Here is a 26,637-nt window from a genome sequence, read left to right on the forward strand (position 1 = left end):
AGGAGAAACCATCACCTTGACACATGGAGAAAAGAATATACAGTACTTAAATCTTACTTCATAATTGTACGGACAGAACAGAACCCGCAACAGTGTGGGGCTCAGTTCTGACGATCGAGAACACATGGGCATGTTTCCATTTCGCTTCATAAGTGATGAAGTGTTCTTGTGACTCTAAATAGTTTTTATCCTCCCATGAATCCATTTCATTATTCTCCACAGCGGCAATATTAGAATTAGCTGTATTTGCCCTATTGCCAAATGTAGCTGCTGTAACATTTTTTTTAATTTTTAAATGCAGCTTTACAATTATGATGATGATTATTATGCTTCACAGCTACTTTAAAAATCAGATTAGTCCCCGTACTTTAACAGTGGAATACAGAATTTGTTAAATATGTTTTTATGATATGCATTTTTTTAACTGATGCACTGTTCAGTAATTAGTGTGGTGGAAGTGAGGGCTCAGTGTCACGCCAATGTCTTAGGAATATGTGTTTTTGTTGTCCAGCTGTGTAGCAGTTAATGTAGCTTCGGGAATGGTTCAGGAATGTTAGCTCTGATTTTGAGAAGCTCCTGACTTTTTTGCAGCGGGATCTTCCTCTGTGGCTATCCCAGGATCCCCAGGGATCCCTGGACCTCCCGGACCGCCTGGTCCCCCAGGACTGTCAGGTGAGAGCAGGACTCGTCTTCACACTCTGAGACAGAGACCTTGAGTTTGTGTCCAGCAAACATCACTCCATTCACCTCAGTTACTACAACGCACTTTATGTATACAGAATTGTCCAAAATAGTCTTGGGTTAAAAGAAGAAAACAGATTCCAATTACATAGATTCAATTCAGATTATTCATATAGTAACTGGATCCCTGGTCTGTTGGGTGGCAATTTGATAATTTATGCTTTTATTTTTATTCCTCCCCAAAAAACTCTGTTGTACTTGTATCTCTGCAGGTCCCATTGGTCCTGCTGGACTTCCAGGACAGCCAGGTAAGTAACTCATGTCCATTAGATAGTGCAAATGATAAGACATGCTGGAATAACAATATAATAATAATTCCTTACACTTATATAGCGCTGTTCTGGACACTCCGCTCAAAAATCTTTACGGTAAATGGGGACTTCCCTCCACCACCACTAATGTGCAGCCCATACCTGGATTATGCGATGGTGGCCATAGTGTGCACAATATGCTCACCACACATCAAGTGTGGAGGAGAACAGAGTGATGAAGCCAATTCATCACTCATGATTGGTAAAGGCCAACAGGAAGTTTGTCCAGGATGCTGGGGTTACACCCCTACTCTTTTCGAGAATGCCCTGGGATTTTTAATGACCACAGGAGTTAGGACCTCGATTTTATGTCTCATCTGAAGGACGGTGCCTTCTTACACTTCTTACTGGGGCATTAGGACCCGCACAGACAGCAGGGTGATGTTTGCTTCGCTCTATCATGAACCCCCTTTATGGTGCCCTGAATGAGGTGTCAGGTGTACATTGCATCCAGGAGATTCTGCGTCTACTATGAGCACCATGTTGAGTGTCCAGTTTTTGTTCATTCAGAGAGAGAGAGAGAGAGAGAGAGAGAGAGAGAGAGTTATGCTCTTCATCTGCAACTCTAGGCCGCAGAATTTGGTAGGATTATGCACAACACAAACAAAACACAGACAATCTGGACCCGTTGAGCTACAAAAAACAACCTCTGACTAAAATACTTTTTTGTTGAAGTCAGAAAAGAAAATGACTGCAGTGTCCTACACTGAGAGGGTGGCCGTGTCACTGAGGTGAATTAGTCAGAAGTGAAATTAAATGGATACAATGTCAGTACTCTCCTCTTTGTTTTCTTAAGGTACTAAGGGTGCCCAAGGAGAAAGAGGCCCACCTGGAGAGCCAGGGATCACTGTGGAATCGTCACGCAGGGTTATGTTGTCAAGCACCGGGAGTTAGTGTTCATTTACTTTCTCTTTACCTGCAAATCTAACCAGTACAACTGCGAGGTTGATGTTTCCTTCCTGGTTAAAGGATGCAAATTTTACTAATTATATTCCTTTCTTTACTAATTTTGACTATTTTGTACTTTGTTTTGTATTTTAAATTCGACCTAAATTTCAAAATCTTGCACTTTGGTTGTTCCAGAAGAGGTTTTTTACTTTTCTGTGTTTTGTGTTTAGAAACGTATTTGTAGTTCCAGTGATTGCAGCAAATCTGAACACCTGATATTTTGTTTAAAAGCATTTATTATACCTACAGTACCTCAACTCTATTCAGATTCCTTGTACCAAGGCATGATGTAAACCATTTGTAAATCATTACGTAAGAGACCTGTCCTGATCTAATGTTTCTTTCCCCAGGGCAACAGTCAAGCTCTGATACTGTTCTTCAGGGACCCCCAGGGCCACCTGGGCCTCCGGGACCCCCAGGTAACTTAATCTGTTACATGGTCTAGGTTTTTTTCACGCTGGGCAAGGGCGAAGACAAGTGAGGGTTAAAGCTTCATTCTTTAATAAATGCCATTCAGTAAGTGACATTCAAATGATAATTTATAGCTCCGCATGTACTGTAGCAAAATCTAAACTTTCTCTTTCACCTGTACTTCAGCGCAGTTCAGATTTTTCAGGTTAAAGGAAATTTCATGCAAAATAAGGGATAATTAACCATTTACAAACCTAACCAGAAATCAGCTGCGATCACATTAGCAGTAGCTGTGCCCATTTCCGCACTGAATTTCAGCTCATTGACTGGAGAAACATGAAGATATTTATAGAGCTCTCTTCTTTCTTTCAGGTGTCTCTATTCCAGGTCCTCCAGGACCCCCGGGAGAGCCAGGTAACTGGCTAGAACTCAGGGTGCATGCAAGTAGAAGGGTGTCCGTATTTAGCTCTTAATTTTAGAGGCAGGCTGTAGATACTAGTGTTTAAAACAGTAACTCTAAGCTACTTTAAGATGAGGCATTAAGCTTTTCTCAGATCCGGTTTAGTGCATGTGTATAGCTATCCAAACTGTACTACAATTAGGATTCTTCCATCCATGTCTCTTTCCTCAAAAATCATCTTTACATAGAATTAAAACACCAAGTGTATTGAAAGTGTATTGAATGTTTATTGCGCATTGTAGACATAGTAAATCTGGTTTAACCTGCTTGGCTGAGGGCCAGTCCCCTGGACATAACTGTATTATGAGGAGACTAGGATTCCCATGTGGAGCAGGGAGTGACAATGGGGCTGCTGCGAAGGTAGAGCAGGGATGCAAAAGTTGAAAGCAAAGGAAAAAGGGGCTTATAAATAGATAGTATGTTGTAGTTTTTCATGGTGTGAGGAAATGACGCCAAGAATGACTATATTTTAGGACATTTTGTCTCCTGTTATTCCTCCAGAACTTTTGTTGTGAACTGTAAATATACTGTAATATTCCTTTACCCTGATACCTCCCTAGCTGTGAGATTCAGCTGTGGTGTGTCCTATATCTGCATTATATGTCCTATATTGTTTCTCTTCAGGCATTGGCAAACCTGGACCTGCTGGTCCCAAGGGAGAGCCTGGGAGCTTTGTGCCAAATTCAGGTGAGCTCTTTTTACCTGCTTTCACCATTGTAAATCTTCTTTCAGGAGAGGACGTTTCTACAAATCTCATGCTCTTGTCATGTATTTTCTCAGGAGGAACATGCTGTATGATATTATCTAACGCAATGCCTGCAATTAGGTTATCTGCAACATTAATAACTTTATTTTTACTGTAAGATTGTTTTGGGTACTGTAGATGTGGTCATTAATTCTGAATGAAGGGCTTTCTGATTCTGACTTGTATAGTGGGTTTTCATCTCTGTGGGCTCATTTCTGTTTTGTGCTGTTCAGGAACATTCTTTGCTGGGCCTCCTGGGCCTCCCGGACCTCCTGGGACCAAAGGAAATGATGGTAGGAGCAGAGAGTTCATGCTGTGTGCACCTACACTACTGCCTAAGTTAGGAGACTAGAAGCACTGAAGAACATAAACGGAGGAGAGAAGATGAAAGAGCTATTTTTCCATCAGTTGCACACTTGATTTCCAGTACATCTTAAAGCCTCTAAACCACACTCATCTGACAATTTGACTAATACACACCATGACAGTTTATATATATGCTTGTATGGATGTCTTATGTGATTTATGTGTTATTCTTGCAGGTGACCAAGGACCCAGGGGATACCCAGGTAAGTCATGCCCTGCTACATAAAAGGGTACTCTCCAGGGGGTCATTGTAAATGGGAATTTGTTCTCAACTGGCCTAGCTGGTTAAATAAAGAATGAATTCAACCTTAGGCCTATGAACTGTGCAATCATTGTACTATGACCTCTTTTCTTACCCACTGTTTACTGAGATGACCAGTGGCTACCTTTGCTGATATCTCTTGAATAGAAAACAAATGGAAATTTGTGCTTTCAGACACGTGCAAACTGATATGTATGTGTAAAGGTGACCCCAGGTCAGGGCATGTCAAATCGCAGATGTGACATGAGGCTGGCAGTGTTGCTGGCTGTTTCACACTTGACTGAAGTGTAAGAGGTTCTGAGTGGTTTCAATGGTTGGAATGGAATTGTATTGCCTGACAGAATGTAATTACTGTTGTGTTAATTCCACAGGAGAACCTGGTCAGCCTGGTCTACCTGGGAGCCCTGGCAGCCCTGGCAGCCCTGGGGATGCTGGGATAGGTGAGCTCGAGAGATCTAGAAGTATAGAGGAGTTCTAGAATTATAGAAATCCTTTTGTTCAGTCAAATGTTTCTCATTGGAAACTGCACTGTTCAGAAGTGAGGATGACGAAAGATCAAAAAGTATCAGTATGAGTAGAAGGCTGTGTGAGCAGCGGGGCTGATGGGAATATTATTAAATAGTGTAAAAGAAATGGGACCTGAGATAGATGTGAAAGACCTACTGTTGTGTAACAGCCAAAGTATTGAAGTTCATGCCACTAACATTGGCTGTATTTCAGTGTTTTTACTGCTGTTTTTTTCTTGACCACAGGACTTCCAGGACCCCAAGGCCCTCCAGGAGCCCCAGGACCAGAGGGCCCCAAGGGAGATCAAGGTATAGACACAGAGCCCCCAAATCCCCTACGTTCTCCTTTTTTTCCAGAAAAATGCTTTCACTGCTTATGATCTAGTGATAAGTGACAAATCACCTCTGGCCTGTTTGTATGTGGGGATATTAGTAAGATAAACTAATAGGTGTTGGTATTGGCATTATTGAAGTTCAGCTACCTAGTATAATACACTATATTTTCAGAAATGTAAAAGAGTTAATGTTAATAGAGGACATTTGCAAAACAATATAAAGCCAGAAGTGTTCTTGCTTTCACTCCTTGTTTGCTTCTGCTAGATTTTTTGTGCTCCTTCTGAGTCGAGCTCTTCCTGGTCGTCTTCAGCAAACTGACAGACCCTGCCACTTGCTCATTTGTCGTCAGGTCACACCACAGTAACCCTGAGTCTTGTCTTCACTACATGAGTGGTGAAAGGCCACTATGCATTAATAGCTTCTACAATCCTGTTGTGTACCCCTCCCTCCTGTTGTGTATCCTTTCTCTCATTGCGTATCCTTCCTCTCGTTGTGTACCCCTCCAGGTGAAGCTGGAATTCCTGGAGCTCCTGGAATTCCCGGCTCCACAGTCTCCAGAGGTACAGCACCTCCCAACACTGTTTGCCCGTATAGGGAAAATGTGTCATTTGTGAAGCACAGGATTGCAGATTGTTGACAGTTACCATTTCTTTGTGCTTATACACTGAAGTAAACCCAAAAGGAATTGCTTCACTTGTTTTAATTGTGGTTTAAAATGACATGCTTCCATGTAAGTGATGAAACCGACAGTATGACCTAGATGAAAAAAGACACATCCAGTTTTAAATATTTAATCTGTAGTTGTTTTTAGTCTGTGTTGCCTTTCCTTTTTAGTTCCTACTTCTTTTTTTCTGAGATAGGAAGCCTGTAACTGTGGAGTCCTGTCTTATGAACCTCTTTGTTTTTTTTTGCTTTTTTGTACAGGTAATGGACGAGCCTATCAAGGCCCTCCTGGGCCACCAGGGCCCCCTGGGCCTCCAGGCCCTCCAGGTTCGGGTGGAGCTGATGTTCGTGGGTACATCGCAGAATACCTTCAGAGTAAGTGGACAAAAACAGAAGAATGGCAACACAGAAAATTTCTGTCAGACCCGATTGCATTTTTGAAAAGCCGTTTGCCTTCCCAGAGAGGTCATGAGGGTTAGAGATGGTTTTTCAAAGACAACACATCAAAGGAGCTGATAAGAGCTGTTCTGTCATCATGTGCCTTGTCCTCCTCTATTGTATTGTCCTCCTCTATTGCGGAATACTCCACTGACTTGTGTTTTGCGAGGAAACTCCAATGACACTGGTGCTGTGATGTCTTCTGTTGGTGTAGCGTGTGAGTGTGGTGACTCAGGTGTGGTGTCTTCACAGGTGATTCTGTTAGGGGCTACATGGTTGGGCCCCAGGGCCCACCTGGACCACCTGGGCCTCCAGGAGCTGGTCCACTGTCAATGGATGAGGTGGCCACTCAGGTTATTGCCTACATACAGAGTGAGTACTGGGGGAGAACTGGGATTAGTGAAATGTGGAGCAGCAAGCATTATTCGCTGAAGAGAAGTTCCCTCAAATAGTCTCTTTGCTTACCTCTAAGATTATGGTTACATGAATATTATGTTACAACTTTGATCTGAATTACAAAGCTATGGGTCTTTGTCAGAAAGCTTCTAGCAAACATAAACCTGACATCAGAAGCCATCAAAATATGATCAATTCTGGCTTAAACCAGTGCTAAATCACTTCACTACTTCATAAAACACTTGTTTCATAATCTTACAGTATACTATATAGAAAAGGAAATATACACTTCTTATGATTGAACTGTGAGTAATGAATCAAAGGAGGAAACAATCTGAATAAGCACAGAAAATGGTAATTTAACAGCTTTTGCTTACATTAATTATACAGTATATATGATATATATATAAGGTATAATGATATTAATATATATAATGATTGTTGAAAATGTTCTGAAATTAAAGTAGTCATTATTTGTCATTAATCCCACCTCTATAAACCACAATCTGCCATATTTAAAAACAATCCTCATGTATCTACAGACCTTGCAGATTGCTTGCAAGAGGACATGGAGTTGTGGTACCCTGTGCATCTGTTCTAATAGTGTTTATTACTGTGTTCCTCTTTCAGATGCTGGTGGCCTGCCAGGGCCTTCAGGGTCTGTGTCTGTCAATGATATTCTGGCTGTGCTACAGAGTGAGTAGCCCTTAAAAAGCATGCTGCATTGGCAAGAACTGAAAAAGTGCATTCTTATTATTTTGTTGTAATGCACATCAGGAAATTGCAAAGTCTGTGCAACTCTTTTGTGTAATAGAGTGTCTATGGTACTTTAAAGGAGTCCAATTGCTAACTGGAGATTAGGTTTGCAGATGACACGACAGTGGTGGGCCTCATTAGCAACAACGATGAGTCACCATACATAGAGGAGGTGGAGCAACGAGTGGACTGGTGTACAAACAAAAGGCTATCTCTTAATGTAAATAAAACAAAAGAGATAATCATTGACTTCAGGAGGGCCCATGCTGATCACTCCCCACTGTACATCAACGGTTCCCCTGTGGAGACAGTTAGAAGCACCAAGTTTCTTAGTGTACACGTTACAGATGACCTCATTTGGTCCCTCAATACCACCTCCCTAGCCAAGAAAGCACAGCAGCATCTCTATTTCCTGTGGCGACTGAGGAGGGCAAACCTTCCCCTGCCCATTCTAACCACTTTCTACAGAAGCACCGTGTAGAGCACCTTGACCAGCTGGATCACTGTTTGGTTTGGGAATTGCAACGTTGCAGACCGCAAGACCCTGCAACGAGTTGTGGAAACAGCTGAAAACATCATTGGAGCCTCCCTCCCTTCCATTTCTGTCACCTATCATAAATGCTGCTTACACAGGGCCTCCAATATAGTAGATGACCCCTCCCATAAACTCTTTGCCCTCCTACCATTAGTTTTAGTAACATGCCCCTTAAGTGATGTGAGGACAACAGGGACAGGCAAAATGACAAGCTGTGTTCTGAACTGAATTACCCAGAAAGCCGTGGGTAATATCCGCCCTCTTTCAGTCACCTGACCAGTTGCTGGAAGGCATTTGGCCAGGTGATGATTTAAAAACCAGGACGCTGAGGCTTCCAGAGACACAGGAGGAGTCTTCTGAGGGAACTCACAGATTGGAACTCACAATCTGTGTGGGATTGTGAGTTTAATGGGATGTGAGCCCCAGTGTGGAAAGTTGAAGGAGCTTGTGAGGAACTGGAAAGTCTGTGTGACATGTTCAGTTTAAGGGTTTGTGTTATAGTGAAGGAATCGGAAGATGTTAAGTGCGAAGCTTAAAGAAGAGCTAGGCTTTTGTTTTGCTTAGGTTTTAGTTCACTGTCCTGTAAATAAACAGCGCTTGTTTTAACCTTAGAGCTGCATTTGTGTCTATTTTCCTGGGACCTGCCTATAAAAAAGATATTTTGCTATGATGCCTGGCCCCCTGGGGAAGTTAGACTACAGTAGAGACAGCATATAATCCCACCCTGCTGTTACTTTAAAAAGAACACAGTGACAATGAACATGGAAGCAATGTGATTCCACTGTGCTTGTGTCCAGGGGAGGATGTGCGGCAGTACCTGATGGGTCCCCCAGGCCCTCCTGGACCCTCGGGCTCTGGGGACCCCGGCTCTTACAACCTGCAGGAGCTGGCCTCTCGAGTCGTCAGCATCATGTCCGGTAGGGGCTACACTTACACACACAGCTAATCCAGTGGGGAGTGGTGGCACTGTGGCTAAGGATCTGCGCCTATGGGTGGAAGGTTGCTGGTTCAAATCCTGTGGCCGGCACAGGAATTCTCCAACGTTGAGCCCCTGAGCAAGGCCCTTAACCCCAACTGCTCCAGGGGTGCCATATAAATGGCTGACCCTGCGCTCTGACCCCAAGCTTCCCTTGCCATCTGTGTGTCTCATGGAGAGCAAGATGGGGTATGTGAAAAGACAAATTCCTAATGCAAGAAATAATACAGTATATGGCCAATAAAGTGATATTATCTTAGTCCTGAGGTCTCCAACATTCAGAGCTCCCACACCGCAACACTCCCACAACAGCCCACCTTTCGACTGCAGAGCTCTACTGAAGAGAGGGGAAAACTAGGACTTACATCATCTTCATTCTCAAGGAGGAAACAGCACAGACCTACTGTACAATTCATTGTACCACTACATTAAGAATGAAAACTAGAGTTCTGTCATAATGTTTGTCTACTTTATATGGATGTGCCCTGTGGAGGCAATTGCTAATAATGCAATTAGAAAAAAGGTTTTGTTATATAAACTTGGAGTTCTTTTATGTTGAAATGGGAGAATTATGTTTATATTAATATATAATTATGTCTATATTAATATATTTATATTGATTCATTTATAGTTTATAGTTTGAATGTAAAGAGGTTCTGCAGAGCATATACCTTTGAAGTTGAAAATTCACTTTGAATTTCATTTTAATCTTAGGGTGCCAAATAAATTCCTGATGGCAACAGGGCTTTTCAAGGCTTTATTGAGATGAAGCCCTCGCTAACATTCAATTATTTGAGAGCGTCCCAAAACGACGGAGGTTTGCTGAATCAATGTCTGTTTAAACACCGTGCTCTTGGCTGTTGACTGACGCCAATTTCCCCTTTTCACAGAGATGGGGGTGAGAATAGGTCTGCCGGGACCCCCTGGGCCTCCTGGACCCCCAGGACTGCCAGGATCGACATATGGAGACATATCAGCCATACTGCAAAGTAAGACATGAGAGCTGTGCCTTATGTCAGCCCTTTTCTCATTTCAGAGGCACGAGACAGGGTGACAGTATTGAAGTTTCAGGAAATTCCCACCCAAGACACGCTTTGGAAATACCATCTTAAACTGCTCACTCCATTTTTAAAGGTCTTTATTCGTATCTGATAAAGACTTGATCTGATGATCGATATACTCTGATCTTATTATTTGATCTGACATCCTACCCAAATAATAATTTTAGCTAAGTAATGAAGATAAAAGACAGAATGAAAACCACAGGAAAAAAGGATAAAATCTTGCTTTCACTGGCCAGCTTCAATGTGATATTATGGACAGCAGACAGCAAGTCTGATTTAACCTGTTAGATTTGCATTCTGGAGTTATGAGGTAAGATGGTCTGGATCTTCCAAACAAAATGAAAACTTGGAAATAATTTGTTGACATGGTTCTCCTTCACACAGGCTATTCTGATACCAACACAAAATTGTAAAATGTGATATTCCTTGAGCATTTTGGAACATACCAGATTTTATGATACAATGGCAGATTAAATGTGTACTGGTGACATTGAAGAATTAACACGGGACTTGATTCTTCTTCATTTCAATTCTTTTATGGTTGCTAGTATTGTCTATATTAATGAGAAGCCATTTTGAAAGATTCTGAGGACACCTGTAGCAGGTTTAATCTAAGGGTAATCGTTGTTATTCATCACTTCCCAGGTTAAAATAAAGTTGTGATGATTAAGGTCAAGTTATGTAGTTATGTTATACTTGCATTTTTAGCTCTTTGAAACAATGTTGTATTTGATGCTGAATCAAGGAGGAAGGTTCAAGGTTCATCTAGAAATCTTGAAACCAATGTTGTCAAAAATACTACAATGGAAATCAAAGCCTTGGTTTGTCAGTCTGTTCTTACTTGTTTCAGAAAAACAGCCCAAGCTTGTTTTTCCTTCTCTTTTATGTTGTCTAACTAAACACTTGATGGCTTCCTCATGTCTCAACAATTTCACTGCTATGGCACGTCTGTCCTGTTGTTTGCTAAGCTTCCTACAACTTTAAATCTTAAATCCATCTTAAGCACCTTTTTGTAAGCACCTCATCCATAGTCTTTTGTAGCACCTGATAAATATTGTATTAGAGATGTGCAAAAAATATCCATCTTCCCAATTTCCTAATTGGGCACATTCAAGGACAGTAAACCCTGAAGAAAAATGTATTTGTATTCTCTTAGCACAACTGGGTTGAGTCCACAAAATCTCACATAAAATCAGCCATTACCTTCCTTTTTATGTTTGCACAACTCTAATGCTCGGTACAATTTCTGCTCAGAAGTTCAGTCGTATTTGCCCTTGAATCCTGATCCTCCCCAACCCTCCTATAATCCTGGCAAGACGCACACACAGCTCTCCCTTCTTGCGGCTTCCCTACACCTTCAGTTTCCTGCTGGCTTCATCTCATGTTCATCCTGGTTGTAAAAAACACTCTCTCAAACCTGGCTGAAGATGGGACGCTCTGTTTTAGTAACCATCCCACAGTTAACGAGCGTTTATCAGAATGGCAGCTCCAGCTTTGAAGGAAATTCTTTAATTTTAAGGTTTTGTTGAATAAAAATCATTCCAAGGAAGCAAAACGTAAGAAGAAGAAATACCAGAGTGTTCAGCTGCCCTAAGATGTTCCCAGATTTCATTTCATCCTAAAACCAAATTCGGTTTTCTCTGAGGCCAAACATACAGTACATTTTCTAATTTCTTTGACTATGAAGTCTTGTCTACAGGGAAAATAAGGACTAAGCACTGAGGTCTTTTACTCTTAACGTTTCACTTGTCCTAAATCAGGGTAATTAAAAACACTTCAGAGTTCATTTATAATCTCTTAATGCTAAGGACATGCCCTTCAAGTGTGGACGTTCAGGTCAATTTCTGATAGAAAACAAACATGTAATGATAACCTAGGCACAGTGCACAGAGGTGCTGTGTAAATACCAGAACTCTTGCATGGTGGTATTTACACCGAAGGTGTGTTCTCTCTCTTGCTTTCTTCTTCTGAAGACTCCGAGTTTCGTGGGATTGTTGGGTCACCAGGGCCCCCTGGACCTCCTGGAAGACAGGGCCCCCAGGGGCCAGTTGGTCCCCCAGGACCAGCCACTTTTAGTGGCTCAGGCTACAGGCTGGAAGACATCAGAACCTACCTGCACAGTAAGCCTGGCTTAACACTACTTTGTTATATTGGACAGAGAAGCAAGCTTATTGGAATGATGGGGGTTATTCTGAGTGAAGTACAACACTGTTGGAAAATGTCCCGACTAGCTTTTGATTTCCTGTTTTTCTCTCTTCTTTGGAGGTCTCCTGCTTTGTTTGTACTCGTGTTTTTGTTGCGTTTTGTGTGGTGGTAGCATCATAACCCCTTGAATAAACACTACTAATAAAACACTTCCAAATGAAACTGAGTAACACTGCGACCACCCTTAAACCACATCTAACGCTACGTCATGGATAGCGGACTTCTGTCACGATTACTGTAATTTACACAAAAACTTGAAAATAAAATGAAAATAAGTACATGACTGTAGAACATGTTATTAAATGCCACAGGAAAGTACTTATGTACAAATATGCTATGTAATAATTTGTGTCAGTTTTTGTAGCAAAAGCATAAAGATAAATATCTCAAAAGAATGCATAAGGCTGTTAACCAATCAGATACTGCAGTTTGATATTCCCTGTATAGTTAAATAAATAGATACACCACATTAATGTATAGCCATGAAAGTGGTTGCTTCACACTTTGAGCTCCTGGTGTCGCGGTCACATACTGCTGCTGACTTACGCCTCTTTCGGCAGATGTTGGGTTCAGTGGCCCCCCTGGTCCTCCTGGTCCCCCTGGCCCTCAGGGACCTCCAGGAGTGTCTGGAGGATTGGTGTCGTATGCTGAGAACACGCAACGAGACCGCTTCCGCACAGAGCTCATCGAGTACCTCACCAGTGAGTGCAGACGTTCCACTTCTCTATTCCTTACAATACACTGTACCTAACAGCAGGGGGCAGCAGCACTTCCAGCTCTCATAGAGGTGTTGATGTACTGGAGCTGCTGCACTCTGTCCACACCAACAGTATTCTGGCGAGAAGATGAACGTTGTGCTTAATTTTAAGGTCGAGGGGTAGGGTTAGAATTAGAATCGAAGTTGTGCACCGTGATGCACAGTGCAGTTGTAAGTGAGCACATAACAACCATACATTCACTGTATAACAGATGATTGGAAGAGTAGAAATCCAGTTGGTGAAGGTGGACAAAAAGTACTTGGGTGAATCTGTAACAAGAGCTTTCCTCTTTCAAATACTGCTCTGTGACCCTCCTAAAAGAAAAAAAAAAGATTCTCTCTATAACAATGGATGAGAAAGGTAAAATATGGAACTTTGAGTGTCCTGATCAAATTCTGTAGAACCAAGGTTCATTCAATATTTTTAATTCAACATTGTATATGGATTGCATTAATTATATATAAAATAGTACAGTATAGGACATGGGATCGAGTTGCTGGCAGTGTCATAACAGACGTGTTGTGGACAGGTGACAGTGTGCGGAGTTACATCTCGGGACCCCCAGGACCCCCCGGGCCACGTGGATTCAAAGGAGAGCGTGGTGACCCCGGCTACAGTGTGGGTGTGGACAGCCAGTGGTCTGGAACGCTAGACTACTCCACTATGGCAGTGAAAGTGTCTGACTACATAAAGTGTGAGTATTCTTACCAAGACTAACAAATCTTAAGATTGGTAAATTCCAGCAAATCTATTAAAAAATAGACAGCATAATATAGACGTTTGTGAGATTTCTAATGGACAACAACTCATTTTTTTGATTTGTTAAACTAGGTATAGCTTTTTATTACCTGCAATTAAAATATAAGACAAAAGCACAAAGTGAAGAGAATGAATGTTTAGGATTTTAATTCTTCAAACGAGACCGAACAGTGGCGGCTCTCATACTGTTTATCAGAGCTTTCCTCCGATACCTTTGAGGAGAAAACTCTTTCAACCCTGAAACCTAAAGACGGTACTTCCCTTTCATTTGTGTCCTCGGGTTTTGCATTCCTTGCGGGAACTGAGTGGCCATCACGTTTGTAATTGGCGATAGCTGCATTAAATGGCACACTGTTGACTCGGGCCATTCTTTGGAATTACATCCTCCATTTTAAAAATATAAAGTCACTTTGTACTTTAAAGCTGTCAGGTATCCGTTCATTTTGAGCTACATCATAGAATCGAGTAATGTTAGCGATTTCTCACTTGTTACAGCATGAGGTGGGTGCTGGTGAGAACTACAGCTTAACTGCACGTCCTCTTTCAGCCCAGGGCCTGCTGAAGGACATCTCCCACACCACGAGTGAGCACGTGATTGAGCGCGTGAGCTATCCAGGGCCCCCCGGACCTCCGGGTCCACCTGGGCCCCCAGGATACAGCCGGGTCATTGGAGCTTATGGCAACGTCACCGCAGACCTGATGAGCTTCTTCAGAGGTGGGACTGCTGGAGAAACTTCATTGCGAGGAGTTGTGACAAGCTATTCATTTTCGCTGTTTACATTTTGTTTTCTGTTAATCCTGTACTTGAAACCTGTAATGCTGTTTAACTTGAAAGCAGATGGTCCAAATGTCAATGTAAGTTTAACAAAAATGTTTTTAGGAAGTCAGAGAGATTGAGAATGTCATTTATAGTGGATGATAGATTAGAGCTATACAGTGGATTTCTTCACTGCTCATTTTTTATTTTACTGGAGGAATTCAATAATATAACAGAAAGGCATTTTTCCCCTCTCTTTCACTGGTTAATAACTTTAAATTATTTTAGTAATCATGATTAAAGCTAAGAAACCCTAGCCCACTCTATATTCTCATTCTAATTGATTCTTGGTGTTAAAATATAAACCATTAAAACAATACCATGATGGTTTCATCCTCTCCACTTCCCTGTTTGTGTGTGTTTGAATAGGATTATTTTAATGGGGGTTTTGTGAAGTCAGTTTAATTAGAAGGACTGTATTGGAAACTGTAAGAGTACCTTTTCATTAAAGGCCTTGACATACAGTAAATATATTTTTTTCTTTCAACTTCATTGCAGAATATGGAACTATTCCAGGCCCTCCGGGTAGGCCAGGTCAGAAAGGAGAGAGAGGCTACATTGGACCAAAAGGAGACCGAGGTACTGTACATTCCCCTTTGTATTTAGTACACATAAAATGAAACTGATATAAACATATACAAATAGATACCTGAAGAGATTTCAGTGATAATTTGCATGTGAACTGGCTTTAAATCTACAAAGTAACATTACAGATACGTTCTACTTAACATAGTCCTGGTTAAAATTGTTATCTACAGTGTATGTATTGGAGAACATGCTAATTTACATTTGTGCAGTGTTTGGTTAAAATGTGTCTCCATCATCTGCCAGTATGTAACTACTTCAGATATAAGCCAAGTGGCGCTTCATCAAGCAACCATCAGTTTCGGTACTAACCTAGTTTTAAGGCATTTTGATGCAGGCTAGCATGCTGTAGACACTGGCATCCCTCTAAGTCTTACTCCAATCAGTTTGAGAATTGAGACCCACTCAGAATAATGCCAACAAGATCAGGGATAGTGTAACCATCACTGGAGAGTACCGTTTAATATTATAAATATTAACTTATGCCCATACTAGACTGTTGAACATTTTTTAAAGATGATAGTGTAAATTTATAGAATATCTGTTTTCTGGCATGAAAACAATTCCTTGGAAGACAATTGGATCTACTTAATTTTGCTCCTAGTCTAATTTTTCAGAAACACAGCTTCTCCTTCCTTAACATCATAGATCTATTTCAACTGCTGGTAATTTTGATAATCTCCTGTTGCAGGTGAAATAGGCCCACAGGGACTGCCAGGAATCGCAGCTGCTCCTGGCCCCAAGGGAGAAAAGGGTGAAAAAGGTAGGACAGTGCTGAAAACGGTTTGAACATGAGACAAAGAACATTCTGGAAGACGTCAAGCTCACCACTGCATTTTTCTTTTTTATTGTAGGAGAGCGACTTGTCGTCAGTCGGAGAAAGAGAAGCGTAGGCGTTTAAGGAAAACTGCAAAATTCACTTTCTTTTAATTTATCTAAAGAAATTTAGCAGTACTTGAAAACTAACTCTTGGGGGAACTGGGAATAACAGAGAGCAACAATCTTACTTGCTTTTCAGCGGCATCATACTTACTGTACATGCAATGCAAGTTTTTCCATTTAATATTTTAAATGCAGTTTTGGGGAGATTTTATAGTATGCAAGTGTTACTTTTTTTTTAAACAAACCATTTTTTAATATTCAACTTGTTCTTGGCTTAATATTTCATTCTTAGTAATTGTATACGCCTAGAAGGTAAAAACTAGTACCACATGTAACTGTCCTTAATACAACACCATTTCCTCACAGGTCTATGCTTAACGTAAAATACAAAAAACGTATAACATGAATTTGGTTAAGTGTCATATTATTTTTACAAGTTGTTTTACCACACTCCTTAGATCCAAGCAGTATTTGGCGATCGTGCCTTAATGATATAAAATGTTTCCAGAACAAAACATTTTTTTTGTGACTAATTTTGTACTTTGTGAAAACGGTCAATTTGCCTGCCCGCTGAAGTCAATAACTTTCAGTTTAATTTGAGAGGTTCGTTAACTTTTTATTTGTAAAATCTTCCCTTCCCTAGATAACTAGGGTAGAACCTATATTCTTCTTACATTCCAATACTTTTTTTTATATTTGAGCATAAGCAATGTGTTTTTCTCAAAGGTTCTGCACTTGTTTTATTTTATGATGATTGTTTTTAATGTAAATGCCAAATTGTTAACTTGTTCCATTTGCCACAATATATAAATTGGTTTCTAAAATGTTTCAAACCTAAATCCTCATTTTAGGTTTTAAAAAGGTTTTGATCAGTCTTGGTCAGTTTTACTCTTTGTACTGACACTGCCATGTTACACAAATTTCATAAAACTCATGTATGCAAGAAATAATGGAAATGTATTTTTAATATGAAATTTTGAATAAACCTTTTTGTTTAATATATGGTTTATTCTAGTTTAAGTAAAAGATCAAGGAAGTCTTTTTATACTCATTTATTAAATTCTTACAAAACTTTGTAATTAAGGGTGTGTGGGTTGGTGGTGGAGAGATTACTCACATTCTTTCAAAACTTCTTTTGAAATGAACAAATATACTATTTAATGAGAAAAGAATAGCATATATAATCACGTGGTGCAGTTATATAAAAAATGCAATATTAAAATATACAGTAAACATTTTATTTACAGCAAAATGTCAATCTACAGAAGCATATTTCTTCTATAAATCACCTGACCTTTAAAATGCAAAAGATCTACATAGTAAAATCATTGAATTCGAGACATTCAGATTATACATCATTGTAATGTTTACAGACTGGAACATAAGAAAATCATTTTTCAACAGAACATTTGACAGCCTGGAGGCACAACACCCATAAGCTCATCACCATGATCTAGTAACAGCAGACACCATCATAGCTCAGGGCAAACAGATTTAGATGGTCCATCTAGCTGTTTGTAGGTGGCTGCGTTCACAAACCAGACTCAAACGGGTTGTTTAGTAATACTTGTTAAATTCAAGTAATTTAACAAGGTGTTTCAAGCTACATTTTAAATGCTTTACATGCACTATTGATATATTACCCACAGTTCACGGGAAAATCCAGCAGCAAGGATTTTAGATTTAAGGAATAATGCGTCAAATTTAAATTCATTGCCTTTCTTTTCGAGGTCCGAAATAAATTTTATTAAAGGTTTACCCTAAATATGGGGGAAAAAACATTTTAAATGGAACAGATTATTAGGACATTAAGTACACCGATCCTATGGATCAAATTGACAAAGCCATGCAAACCTCTTTTGTGTCTTGCCCGAGTCCAGTAATTATTTTAAAGGACTATTAGGGCATGAAGAATGCATTTCTTAATCTGCAAAATGAAATAACCATAGCCCATCCAATAAAGCTTCATGAAAAGAACTAGTAAAATGTTTTATCTATTCATTGAACAAGATATATCTTCTGATAATATCACTGTTTTGAGAGGGACATACAGCACAAGCAACTAAAGGCAGTTGAACACCGCCGTTTTAAAGATCTAGTAACATAATCATCAATAAACAATTTAACTTCAGATTTAAGATCAGATCACATGGTTTTCAATAATGATGAGTTATCAAGTGATAAAGGGAAGATAGTCTCCATAAATGTTTACAAAATCTAAATTGTCAAAATAAAGACCGAAATAGAAATAACAAATGTCGAAGGACAGAAGCATAAATGATAGCATATCACTTTACTCTTGATACTGTGTTATCTATATATGTTCAGTCTTGTAAAGTTAAGGTTAAAAGCTAGTAACATCTTAACCGCAAAATTGTAAAGTCATTTATATTTAAATAGATACAAAATAAAACATGCAGTGCCCCTCCAAAGTTTAATCACATTTGGTATTTTATTTTCCTGCAAAAGGTTTCCTTAAGTATTTATTTTAAAAAAATTGAATTGAGAAGCAAAATCTCAGAAAAGGTACCAATGATCTCTGGGGAAGCAAGTCCTTATTAGAGCAGGCCACAAGTTTGATTTTCTTGTACAAAACTGTTTTATACTGCATATTCATAGCAGACGCTGAACACTAGCATGATATGACTAAAAGATTACATTCTTTACATTAGAAAGAAATTCCCCTTGGGTTGTGTGCCATATCTCTAAAATAAACTAGTTTGTCTCCTCACCTTAATTTGTGCCAGAAATAAAAGGTTCTCATCTTGTGCATTACAGCAAGGTAACAGCAAGTTTGAACTTCTAATTCAAACAGTTATTTTGTTTTAAATTATAAGTAAAAGGCTTTTTGTTTTCTACACGTCCATGGGGAAAAAAAAAGGTTCACCTTCACCAGTGTGAAAGAAAACTGCCACAGTAGTATATACAAAGAAACAAGTGTTTTAAAAATTAAACAGACATGCATCTAACCGGTGAAACAGAACAGTCATTTTGAATAATATTCAAACAGGCAAACAGTATATACCAGTACTGCTTTGTTTCTCATTCATTATCTTTTGATAGAATTTAATGTATCATTACCAAATGAACACATGAGAAACAAAGTATATAAAATAAATTTCAAGATTCATCTTAGAAATGTGCACTTTATAGCTTACCAAAAGTACATTCTTTCTTAAATGTAATTACAAGTATTAGGCCTGCGACAGTACAGAACTAATTCAAGCACCACCTGATCTATTATATATGTATTTTTAGGCTGTATATAACCGTTTATACAATTTCCCAGCTACTTTTAGTGCAAATAACATCAGGGAAATATAAGCAGCAAATATATATATTTTTAAATAATCTTGTATAAAAAGCCAGCTCAAGGGAACAAATTATTTTAGGCACTGATTTTTTTTATGAGGAACAAAAAAAATCTAAATTGTTGTAAATTAATCACAATGATCAAAACAGTAAACTGCCTGAGCTGTTTTGGAAGGATTAAGTTAAATACTTAAAGTTCAAATAGTGCCAATATGCTGCTGCATTTCAAACTTTTTTCAATTGCTGCCTCAAAACCCATAGAAAAAAAAACCTTCATAACCCATTTCACTTGGATTTATTTTAAATATGTTCCACATGGTAAAAGACCATTTTAAAACCAAACTGCAGCCATTTTATACTTCACTGTCGACATGTTGTGGAAAACAGACCGCAGTTTGTAGCCTTTTCTTATTCCAGCAAAAAAGAGGACCAGATAGTGACTTCAAGTGTTCAGATATTTATGCCGATTGTCATCACTGGAGAAGATGAAAGGCAGAAAAGTTTCCATGATGCAACCAGCACCTTCCAGTTTGTGTTCAGGAGTCTGTGTGTGGTTTAGAACATGACCCAGGTTAGAATCCTGTGGAATGGACGCTTGGTATAGGGTAGAACTTGGAAATTCGACTCTGTGCCGAAGGGTTAAGGCATTCTGACTCACCACTCATTTTGAAAAACACTTCTTGTTCCTGCAGCTTTCTAGAAAACTCTTCTTCTAGGGCCTGTTGGGATTCACCACACCAGAAAAGGACGGTCAGATGTGAAGAGCTATTTACATGTTTTAACTGTAAAAATTGACCTTATTAAACTACATAACGCATGCACAAAAATATATTTATAGGAATCCGTATTCAAATATGACATATCAAACTGATTTTGTTGAACAAGAAGTCTAAAAAATGCCCACCCATATATACCACCTAGTGTAGAAATTTTGAGGACTGATTTACTTAAAAACAGTTTAAAATTCTAAGTAAATAGCACATGGAATTGTTTTTCTAATAATTCTAAATTTGTATCTTGTTAAAAGGAATAGCCAAATAAATCACATTTTAAACACACAAATTAAGATTACAATCATGAAGTGTTATTCAATTCCTAACTATCAAAATTTCTTGTCTTCTGAAATTACTATACTTACAACTCAATGTGAAATATATTTCAAAGACTAATCATTGGAATGCCTACTACTGAATATCAGATATTATAATATGAATTTTAACACAAATCTCGTAAAGCGCTTCAATAAAGCTGCAGCACAGCCATCAATGTGAAAGCGCTTTAAAAAAGACCGGTTTACCTTCTTCCTGGGACGCAGTTTCTCTCTCCAGTCCTTCAGCTCTTGACTGTGCTCCTCATCGAGCTCCTTCAGCTTTTGGGTTTCGTGCTCAATCAGTAGGTGGCACTTCTCATTCTGATACAACCAAAGGTAGCCCATTAGTACAAGCTGGAGAGAAGGCCATCAAAGCCACTATTCTCACACCATTCACAAAGAGTTTTTGAGAATAATTTCAGGGCAAGCCCCCAAAATCAGGTTTATAAAGCATTAATTGTATTCTTTACTCTACAGAGCTCTGTTACAAGTATCCAAAGTATGGGTATTAGATGATAACTGTCCTGGTAAATATAGTACTTTACTATTAGAATCTTAGTACAACATACTGGCAATTAAATGGCTGTTTACTCACCTCAGATTCACTTATAACTCATTTTTGGAGAAGGGAAAAGTAACTAAACCTCAACTGTGCACCAATATGATTTTGCACTTGTAAGTCTTATACCTCTAGCCTAGGTCTAATAGAATCCCCTTGCTGCTAACATGAATTGCTACAGTATAGCGAGACTGCCAGCTAGTGGCTGTTTGCTGTACAGCAGTGTAAATTTGAATCAGTACAGTTTTGAGGATTCTGAACTCTAAAAATGTCCCTTCATGAATGACTTTGCCACATCTGTTAAGTGGATACACAGGTATGCACCCTACCTGAAGCTGTTGCAGTTCCCGAATGTTTGCATCACACTGCAGCTGGAGATCCCTCATTTGGTTCTCATGCTTCTGGTGCTGATGAAGTCTCTCGTTTTTCTGCCTTTTCTCCTCCTGAACAGCGAACTGTTCATATAAAACAAAAAGACAACATAAATAAGCAGATGGATTTCTTTTTACCTTTAGACTTTAGGCATCCGCAACAGAAAAGGTAGTTTGTGTTTAGACCTGTGATGAAAAAGTCAAAGGAGAGATTTGATTTGCTCCATTATTATGTATTATTATTCAGTGTAGACACAGGTTAGGCTTGAGGCTTGTTACTAGAAGACTAAAGAATCTAGTCCTGTTTATAACAACTCAGATTTACAAGGGGGGGTTGTTTCTAGTTCAGTCAGTACTAAAACTTTAGCAAAAATAAACCAAACAAACCTGATGTGCTAAAAGTCCTGAGAGGAAGCCATTTTGAATTTCTGGTAATACCACACCATGTTTTCAGGAGACTCAAACTTAAATCCTCCCAATGTAATGCAGCAAGTTGTTCTGGATCTGGTTTATAGACATTCTTTGGCTCAAAGCTGCAAAACTGAAGCTTTGGCATGAAGAAAGTAGTCAGAAACTCCATGTGAAGCAAGCCATGAGCAGCTCAAAGGGATATGAGGGGGGAGAGGGCAGGGAAGTTTCAAGTGGGCAGTTCTGTTGTCTGTATAGAAACTTGCATAAATTAATCCCGGTGACACTATGCACTTCCTAATACAGAAAGAAAAAGGGCTGTACTTCCTCAAATCACTTTACCTGCTTGACCTTCTCCCTGTCTTGCTCCGGAGTTCCAGACGACGTGATCCTAAGGCTTTTTTTGAACATGGCCATCCGGGTCTTGGCTTCACTACGCTGAATTTTGGGCAGCCTGCCTCTTTCCTGTGCCTGTCTTGTCTTCAGATCTTCAATCAGTCTCTGATTATATCTCTGCATCTGCTCCATTTCCTGAAAACACACAGATCTTGCTTTAATCACACTACACCTGCAGGAGTTGTGTCAAATGAAACTGTCACTTCCTAGGAAGAAAAATGCGAACATACTTCATGGGCAAAAAAAACCTGCAACACACTACAAAGGATATTTTTTTGAGCAGAACACAGTTTGTGGGTGCAGTCTCAATTTCTTACTTTCTCGTGTCTCTTTAGGAGTTGGTGTCTCTGCATGAAATACTGGTCTTTTAGCTGTTGCTTCAGAAGCTGGTGTTTCTCCTGCAGGTGTCGTTCCTCCAGCTCCCAGATAGCAGCTTCCCGAGCTACAGTATAGGACAGTAAACACAGTTCAGTGCTAAAATGGTATCCCGATCTGCGTAATGCCTTTAAATTCTAGTATTTTTGCAGTGTTTTAACTACGGGATACCAATAAATGTATCACAACTTTAAAACTTTTATTCAATTTGTGATCAATTTAGATTTACCTCCAGAGAAAAAAAGACTCAGCATGTAATAAAGTTGAACTGCCTATTTGTGACAACTGTGTGTCAATTTGAGCAATATATTATTAAGGAAAACCATTTGTTTTCTTTCGCCTTTAAATAACATCTTAAAATCCATTTAAACTTCCATTTGTGATCACAGTAACTTTTCATCTGCTGCTGTTACCCATTCACATTTCTGAAACAAAGTAAAGTTTCACAATTAAATTAAGATTAGAGTAACTACATGAAACGCGCAAAACACAGGGAATTTGTTTTTCTCCGATTAGCCAGGCTTGCCTCTCATAAGCTGCTGCTTGCTGTTCAAACAGTCCCGCTCAATAGTAGCAATCTCATGCTTGTGCTGCTGAATAATTTTCTTCAGGGCACTGTCAAGGTCCTGCTGCTGCTTCTGCAGAAACTCCTGCTCCTATAGGAATCCAAGCACAGAAAGGGCTCTGTAAATCTCCCATTCCACACATCACAAAGGGACAGGGACAGCCAGAGCCGCAAACAGAGAACCATGCAACATTAAACGCAAGCACTTGGAAAAAAACAACAGTTGCAAACTGGAGAAAATATCAGTCTAGCTAGAAGAGCCAGCTTTTTAAAGGCATCTGACACATTTAATAATAAAGATGAAAGACCAAACACTATATGGATGTAGATCGAGAAGAACTGAATTAAACATGTAAAATACACAGAACAGTCTTTGAGGGAAAACAAGAACATTGTTTCTTTTTAGGAAGAAATCTTTATTTCTAACCTTTCATAACCACCACTGCTGAATTAAACGAAAGCAATGGTTTATTATCAACAGTGAATCTTGTGGTTTAAATTAATTTGATTGACTGATTTTTTTCCTAGCATTTAAACCTTTTGCTCTGAAACTCCATTTAAATTATGTGTTAAAATCAATCAACAACTTTCAATGAGAGTAAAAATAACAACTGAGCGACTTAACCCATAAAGCCTCTTGCTCAGAGTGCAGATTAATCATGGTGTGGGATCCAACCTGGGTTTTTGTCACTAGTAGACTGACCAGAGTTGAGTGGGCTTCAGACAGCTATGGTGTCCTTGGTTTTCATAATCAACAGCAGTTATTGGGATCAAATAGGCACTTGTAATGTAAGTTTCCCCATGATGTCAGAGAGCGACGTGCCACTTCTCCCATCGGTCCTACTGTGAAGCTCACAGAATATAAAACGATGAATTTCTCTGACAGACAGGCTGGAGAAGTGTGTGCACAGGTTGGGATTATGGGGTAGGATACAGCTTATGCGCAATGCACTAGTCAGACCTCATTTAAAATATTATGTACAACTCTGATCACCACAAAACAAAAATATATTGCTGCTTCAGAATCAGTCCTGAAAAGAGCGACCAGGTACCTTCCTGAACTCAAAGGACTGTCTTACACTGACCAGCTAAAATATCTAAATTGAATCAGGTCTCTTGCAGTCATACCTGTTCAAGTACTGAAATCCTCAAAGACTTTAATGAAAAGTCACTCCCACAGACCCCCTCAGACTCAACACAGCAATACAAAATCTGAGGATGTAAATGGCATCTAAGTGGAAGTGCATTTAAAACGAAAAATAGGAAGGGTGTGGAGTCTGGAACCAGCAAACAAGGCCATGATATTGAAGCTGATTCCATTACTTCTTTCAAAAAAACTGATTTGATCTGGGTTAGATCAATTAGCCGAATGACCAACTTCAAACTAGGTTCTAGAGAATAATGCTTGAATTGATTAGGAGCTGACAGTTCAAAAAATACAAATTCCTCAGAATTATATACTCAGTCAAACATTCTTCATGTTCACTACCATTCTTGTCCTGTTAATTAACAGGTGCTGTTGTTCAAAGAAAACTTGATCACATGCAAAGCTATTTTATAGCGCCCTGGTTGACTACACTTTTTTTTTTAAACTGCACTTCATTTTGGTAAACAGTGAAACCAATGAACAAAGAACAGCCATTTAATAAGTGGACCATACAGGAGAAAAGCTTGAATAAAAAGACTAATGCACCAACAGAGTGACAGCAATCCAAAACAGACCCACAGAGATGCTCACATGTGCCACCTTTGTTTCAATTTGGTCTTCAATTTCAAACGTGTAAACCACTCAAGACAACATCACTGAAGCAGAGGTCTTACTGATACAACAGATCCGTTGAACCAGCGCTTAACTGCTGCCGGGCTTTAATCTTGTGGACAGTAGGTCATAGGTTCCAGAGTACACAGGCAATTTAAAGTAAAGATAACACAGTACTCACAAAACTCCAAGCACTAATATCAATATTAATGGGCTTCAAGTTTCTTCAAATATTGACTGACTGTTATGGGCAAAAAAGTTAATGTACTGTATAAAGTTATAAGAAATAATATCCTGAAATCTTTTAGGTTGTGTTAAATGTGAAAAATAAAGATAAGGGATTTTTTGTAAACACTATGTAGAATGATACAACATTGTTTTGTAAATTATTACTATTATCACACCAACTCACAGACCAGCATTATGTCCATTATAATATGAATATTATGGCATAATATATGTCTAGAGTGTTTTCCTGGTCACAGATAACGCACATAAAGGAGGCGTTTCCAGAAGTATGAAAAACAGAATTTTGAGTGGAAAATTCCTGTAATTTCCTAGATCCAATGGAGTAATTGCTTCATGTTTTCCTTCAGGGGAATTAATACAATATTCAGTATGCTAAGGGATTTTTTAAATGTTTCCTTAATGCTGTATTTGATCTTAACAGCAATCTAAACTAGCACAATCCTACGATTCCATTTTAAATGAAAAAATGTTACTCTGTGACTTTTTAGCTTTACTTTCCAGATAAACACAAATATCTTTTGGTTCCAGTTCAGTATGTTAAATTAAATCAAAATTGATTATCAGCCTTTATGAAACAGTGGCTGTCAAAGTTTTTCTTTCACCAAAAGTAAAAGCTGTTGTTTTAAATGGGACAGTAGAAAAAAAAACTACACTTGAATTTTGGAGAAAAACCATGTAATAAACTCAATATTCCTCTTGCAACAAAAATATTGCATTTTTACTATAGCCAACAGAACTAAATATGTACAGTATATATTAATTTGTTTAAACAATATTTTATATTTAATTTGCTATATAAGTACTCAGAATAGGTTAAAAATTGTACACTTTTTATAGCCCTTATTGCAAGCCCTTATTGTTTACAAAACAAAGATTTGCAAACTGTAGTGTCGGACGTGATCATTTCAAGTCTGTTAAAACACTGTATTCGAAAGTAATCATTTTACTGCACGCATGAAAATAGGAAATGAAAAGGGGGAGGGGGCAAACCTGCAGATCTGAACAGGAAAATTGTGTCTTTTTACTCCAAATGTGAACTTAGTGATGGATCCACAACAGCACATGTGAGCAACAAGAGAAAGGCTGAAGAGGGAAGGGAAACTTACATCCTGCATCTGAGCGTTGAAGAGTGTACATGAGGACAACTGAAAAGACTGTATCATAACCTGGGCGACACCCTGTGGATTAAAGCAGATTGCACTTCCCAGGTCAGCAAAAAGGCACAACAGCAGCAGACTTGCAAAATCCCCAACAACAGCACACAGGCACACGCACTGGACACTGCAAGGAGCTGCTGGGTGAAGAGAGTTTGAAAAATGGTCCTTAACAGAAAAGAGAGGAAAGCGGAGCACAGAAAGAAGATGGATGGAGCCCAAGCTCTGTCAGGTTCACGTTAGATGCCAAAGCTTTTTCCTTGTACGTTGAAAATAAGGGCCTTCCTTTACCTCTGTCCATGCATTGTTTAGAACCCGGGTGTCGCAGCTGTATTTAGAAACAGGCAAGTGGATATGGGGGGAATGAATAGCACCTTATCAAAGGTACTTGCGAAGATAGTCCTGTGTAGGCTGTACAATTTCATACTTACAGGCATATCACACATGGTTTTAACTTTGTTTTGTAAAAGTTGGAAGTG

General features: G+C 39.2%; 2 protein-coding genes across 5 annotated transcripts in view; one reads left to right on the forward strand and one right to left on the reverse strand.

Annotated features, from left to right (window-relative positions):
- The window catches only part of col17a1b (collagen, type XVII, alpha 1b), a 45,166-nt gene extending 28,248 nt beyond the window's left edge, over positions 1-16,918 (forward strand). Inside the window, exons 35-57 of the mRNA XM_088917571.1 lie at positions 592-672; positions 954-989; positions 1,849-1,941; positions 2,351-2,419; positions 2,784-2,825; positions 3,496-3,558; positions 3,850-3,909; positions 4,159-4,185; positions 4,616-4,684; positions 4,997-5,059; positions 5,593-5,646; positions 6,011-6,124; positions 6,440-6,559; positions 7,214-7,279; positions 8,672-8,791; positions 9,741-9,839; positions 11,888-12,034; positions 12,680-12,820; positions 13,407-13,571; positions 14,184-14,351; positions 14,952-15,032; positions 15,730-15,801; positions 15,893-16,918. Of these exons, the coding sequence (XP_088773697.1) occupies positions 592-672; positions 954-989; positions 1,849-1,941; positions 2,351-2,419; positions 2,784-2,825; positions 3,496-3,558; positions 3,850-3,909; positions 4,159-4,185; positions 4,616-4,684; positions 4,997-5,059; positions 5,593-5,646; positions 6,011-6,124; positions 6,440-6,559; positions 7,214-7,279; positions 8,672-8,791; positions 9,741-9,839; positions 11,888-12,034; positions 12,680-12,820; positions 13,407-13,571; positions 14,184-14,351; positions 14,952-15,032; positions 15,730-15,801; positions 15,893-15,939 (1,997 nt within the window). The 3' untranslated portion in view covers positions 15,940-16,918. The remainder of the gene's footprint in view (positions 1-591; positions 673-953; positions 990-1,848; positions 1,942-2,350; positions 2,420-2,783; positions 2,826-3,495; positions 3,559-3,849; positions 3,910-4,158; positions 4,186-4,615; positions 4,685-4,996; positions 5,060-5,592; positions 5,647-6,010; positions 6,125-6,439; positions 6,560-7,213; positions 7,280-8,671; positions 8,792-9,740; positions 9,840-11,887; positions 12,035-12,679; positions 12,821-13,406; positions 13,572-14,183; positions 14,352-14,951; positions 15,033-15,729; positions 15,802-15,892) is intronic.
- Positions 16,919-17,136: 218 nt separating this feature from the next.
- slka (STE20-like kinase a) overlaps positions 17,137-26,637 on the reverse strand; it is a 41,669-nt gene continuing 32,168 nt past the window's right edge. For 2 of the 4 annotated variants that reach the window (XM_088917575.1, XM_088917572.1), the window contains 6 exons: positions 22,958-23,087; positions 22,374-22,498; positions 22,003-22,191; positions 21,211-21,336; positions 20,530-20,643; positions 17,137-19,951 (listed from right to left, as the gene is read on the reverse strand). In XM_088917575.1, coding sequence (XP_088773701.1) covers positions 19,805-19,951; positions 20,530-20,643; positions 21,211-21,336; positions 22,003-22,191; positions 22,374-22,498; positions 22,958-23,087 — 831 coding nt within the window. In that variant the 3' untranslated portion in view covers positions 17,137-19,804. Of the gene's footprint in view, positions 19,952-20,529; positions 20,644-21,210; positions 21,337-22,002; positions 22,192-22,373; positions 22,499-22,957; positions 23,088-26,110; positions 26,183-26,637 lie in introns of all 4 variants that reach the window. The other 2 variants (XM_088917573.1, XM_088917574.1) reach the window with 2 other exon arrangements.

The sequence above is a fragment of the Atractosteus spatula genome, chromosome 5, assembly GCF_055471065.1.
Source record: "Atractosteus spatula isolate fAtrSpa1 chromosome 5, fAtrSpa1.hap1, whole genome shotgun sequence".
In the NCBI taxonomy this organism is placed as follows: domain Eukaryota; kingdom Metazoa; phylum Chordata; class Actinopteri; order Semionotiformes; family Lepisosteidae; genus Atractosteus; species Atractosteus spatula.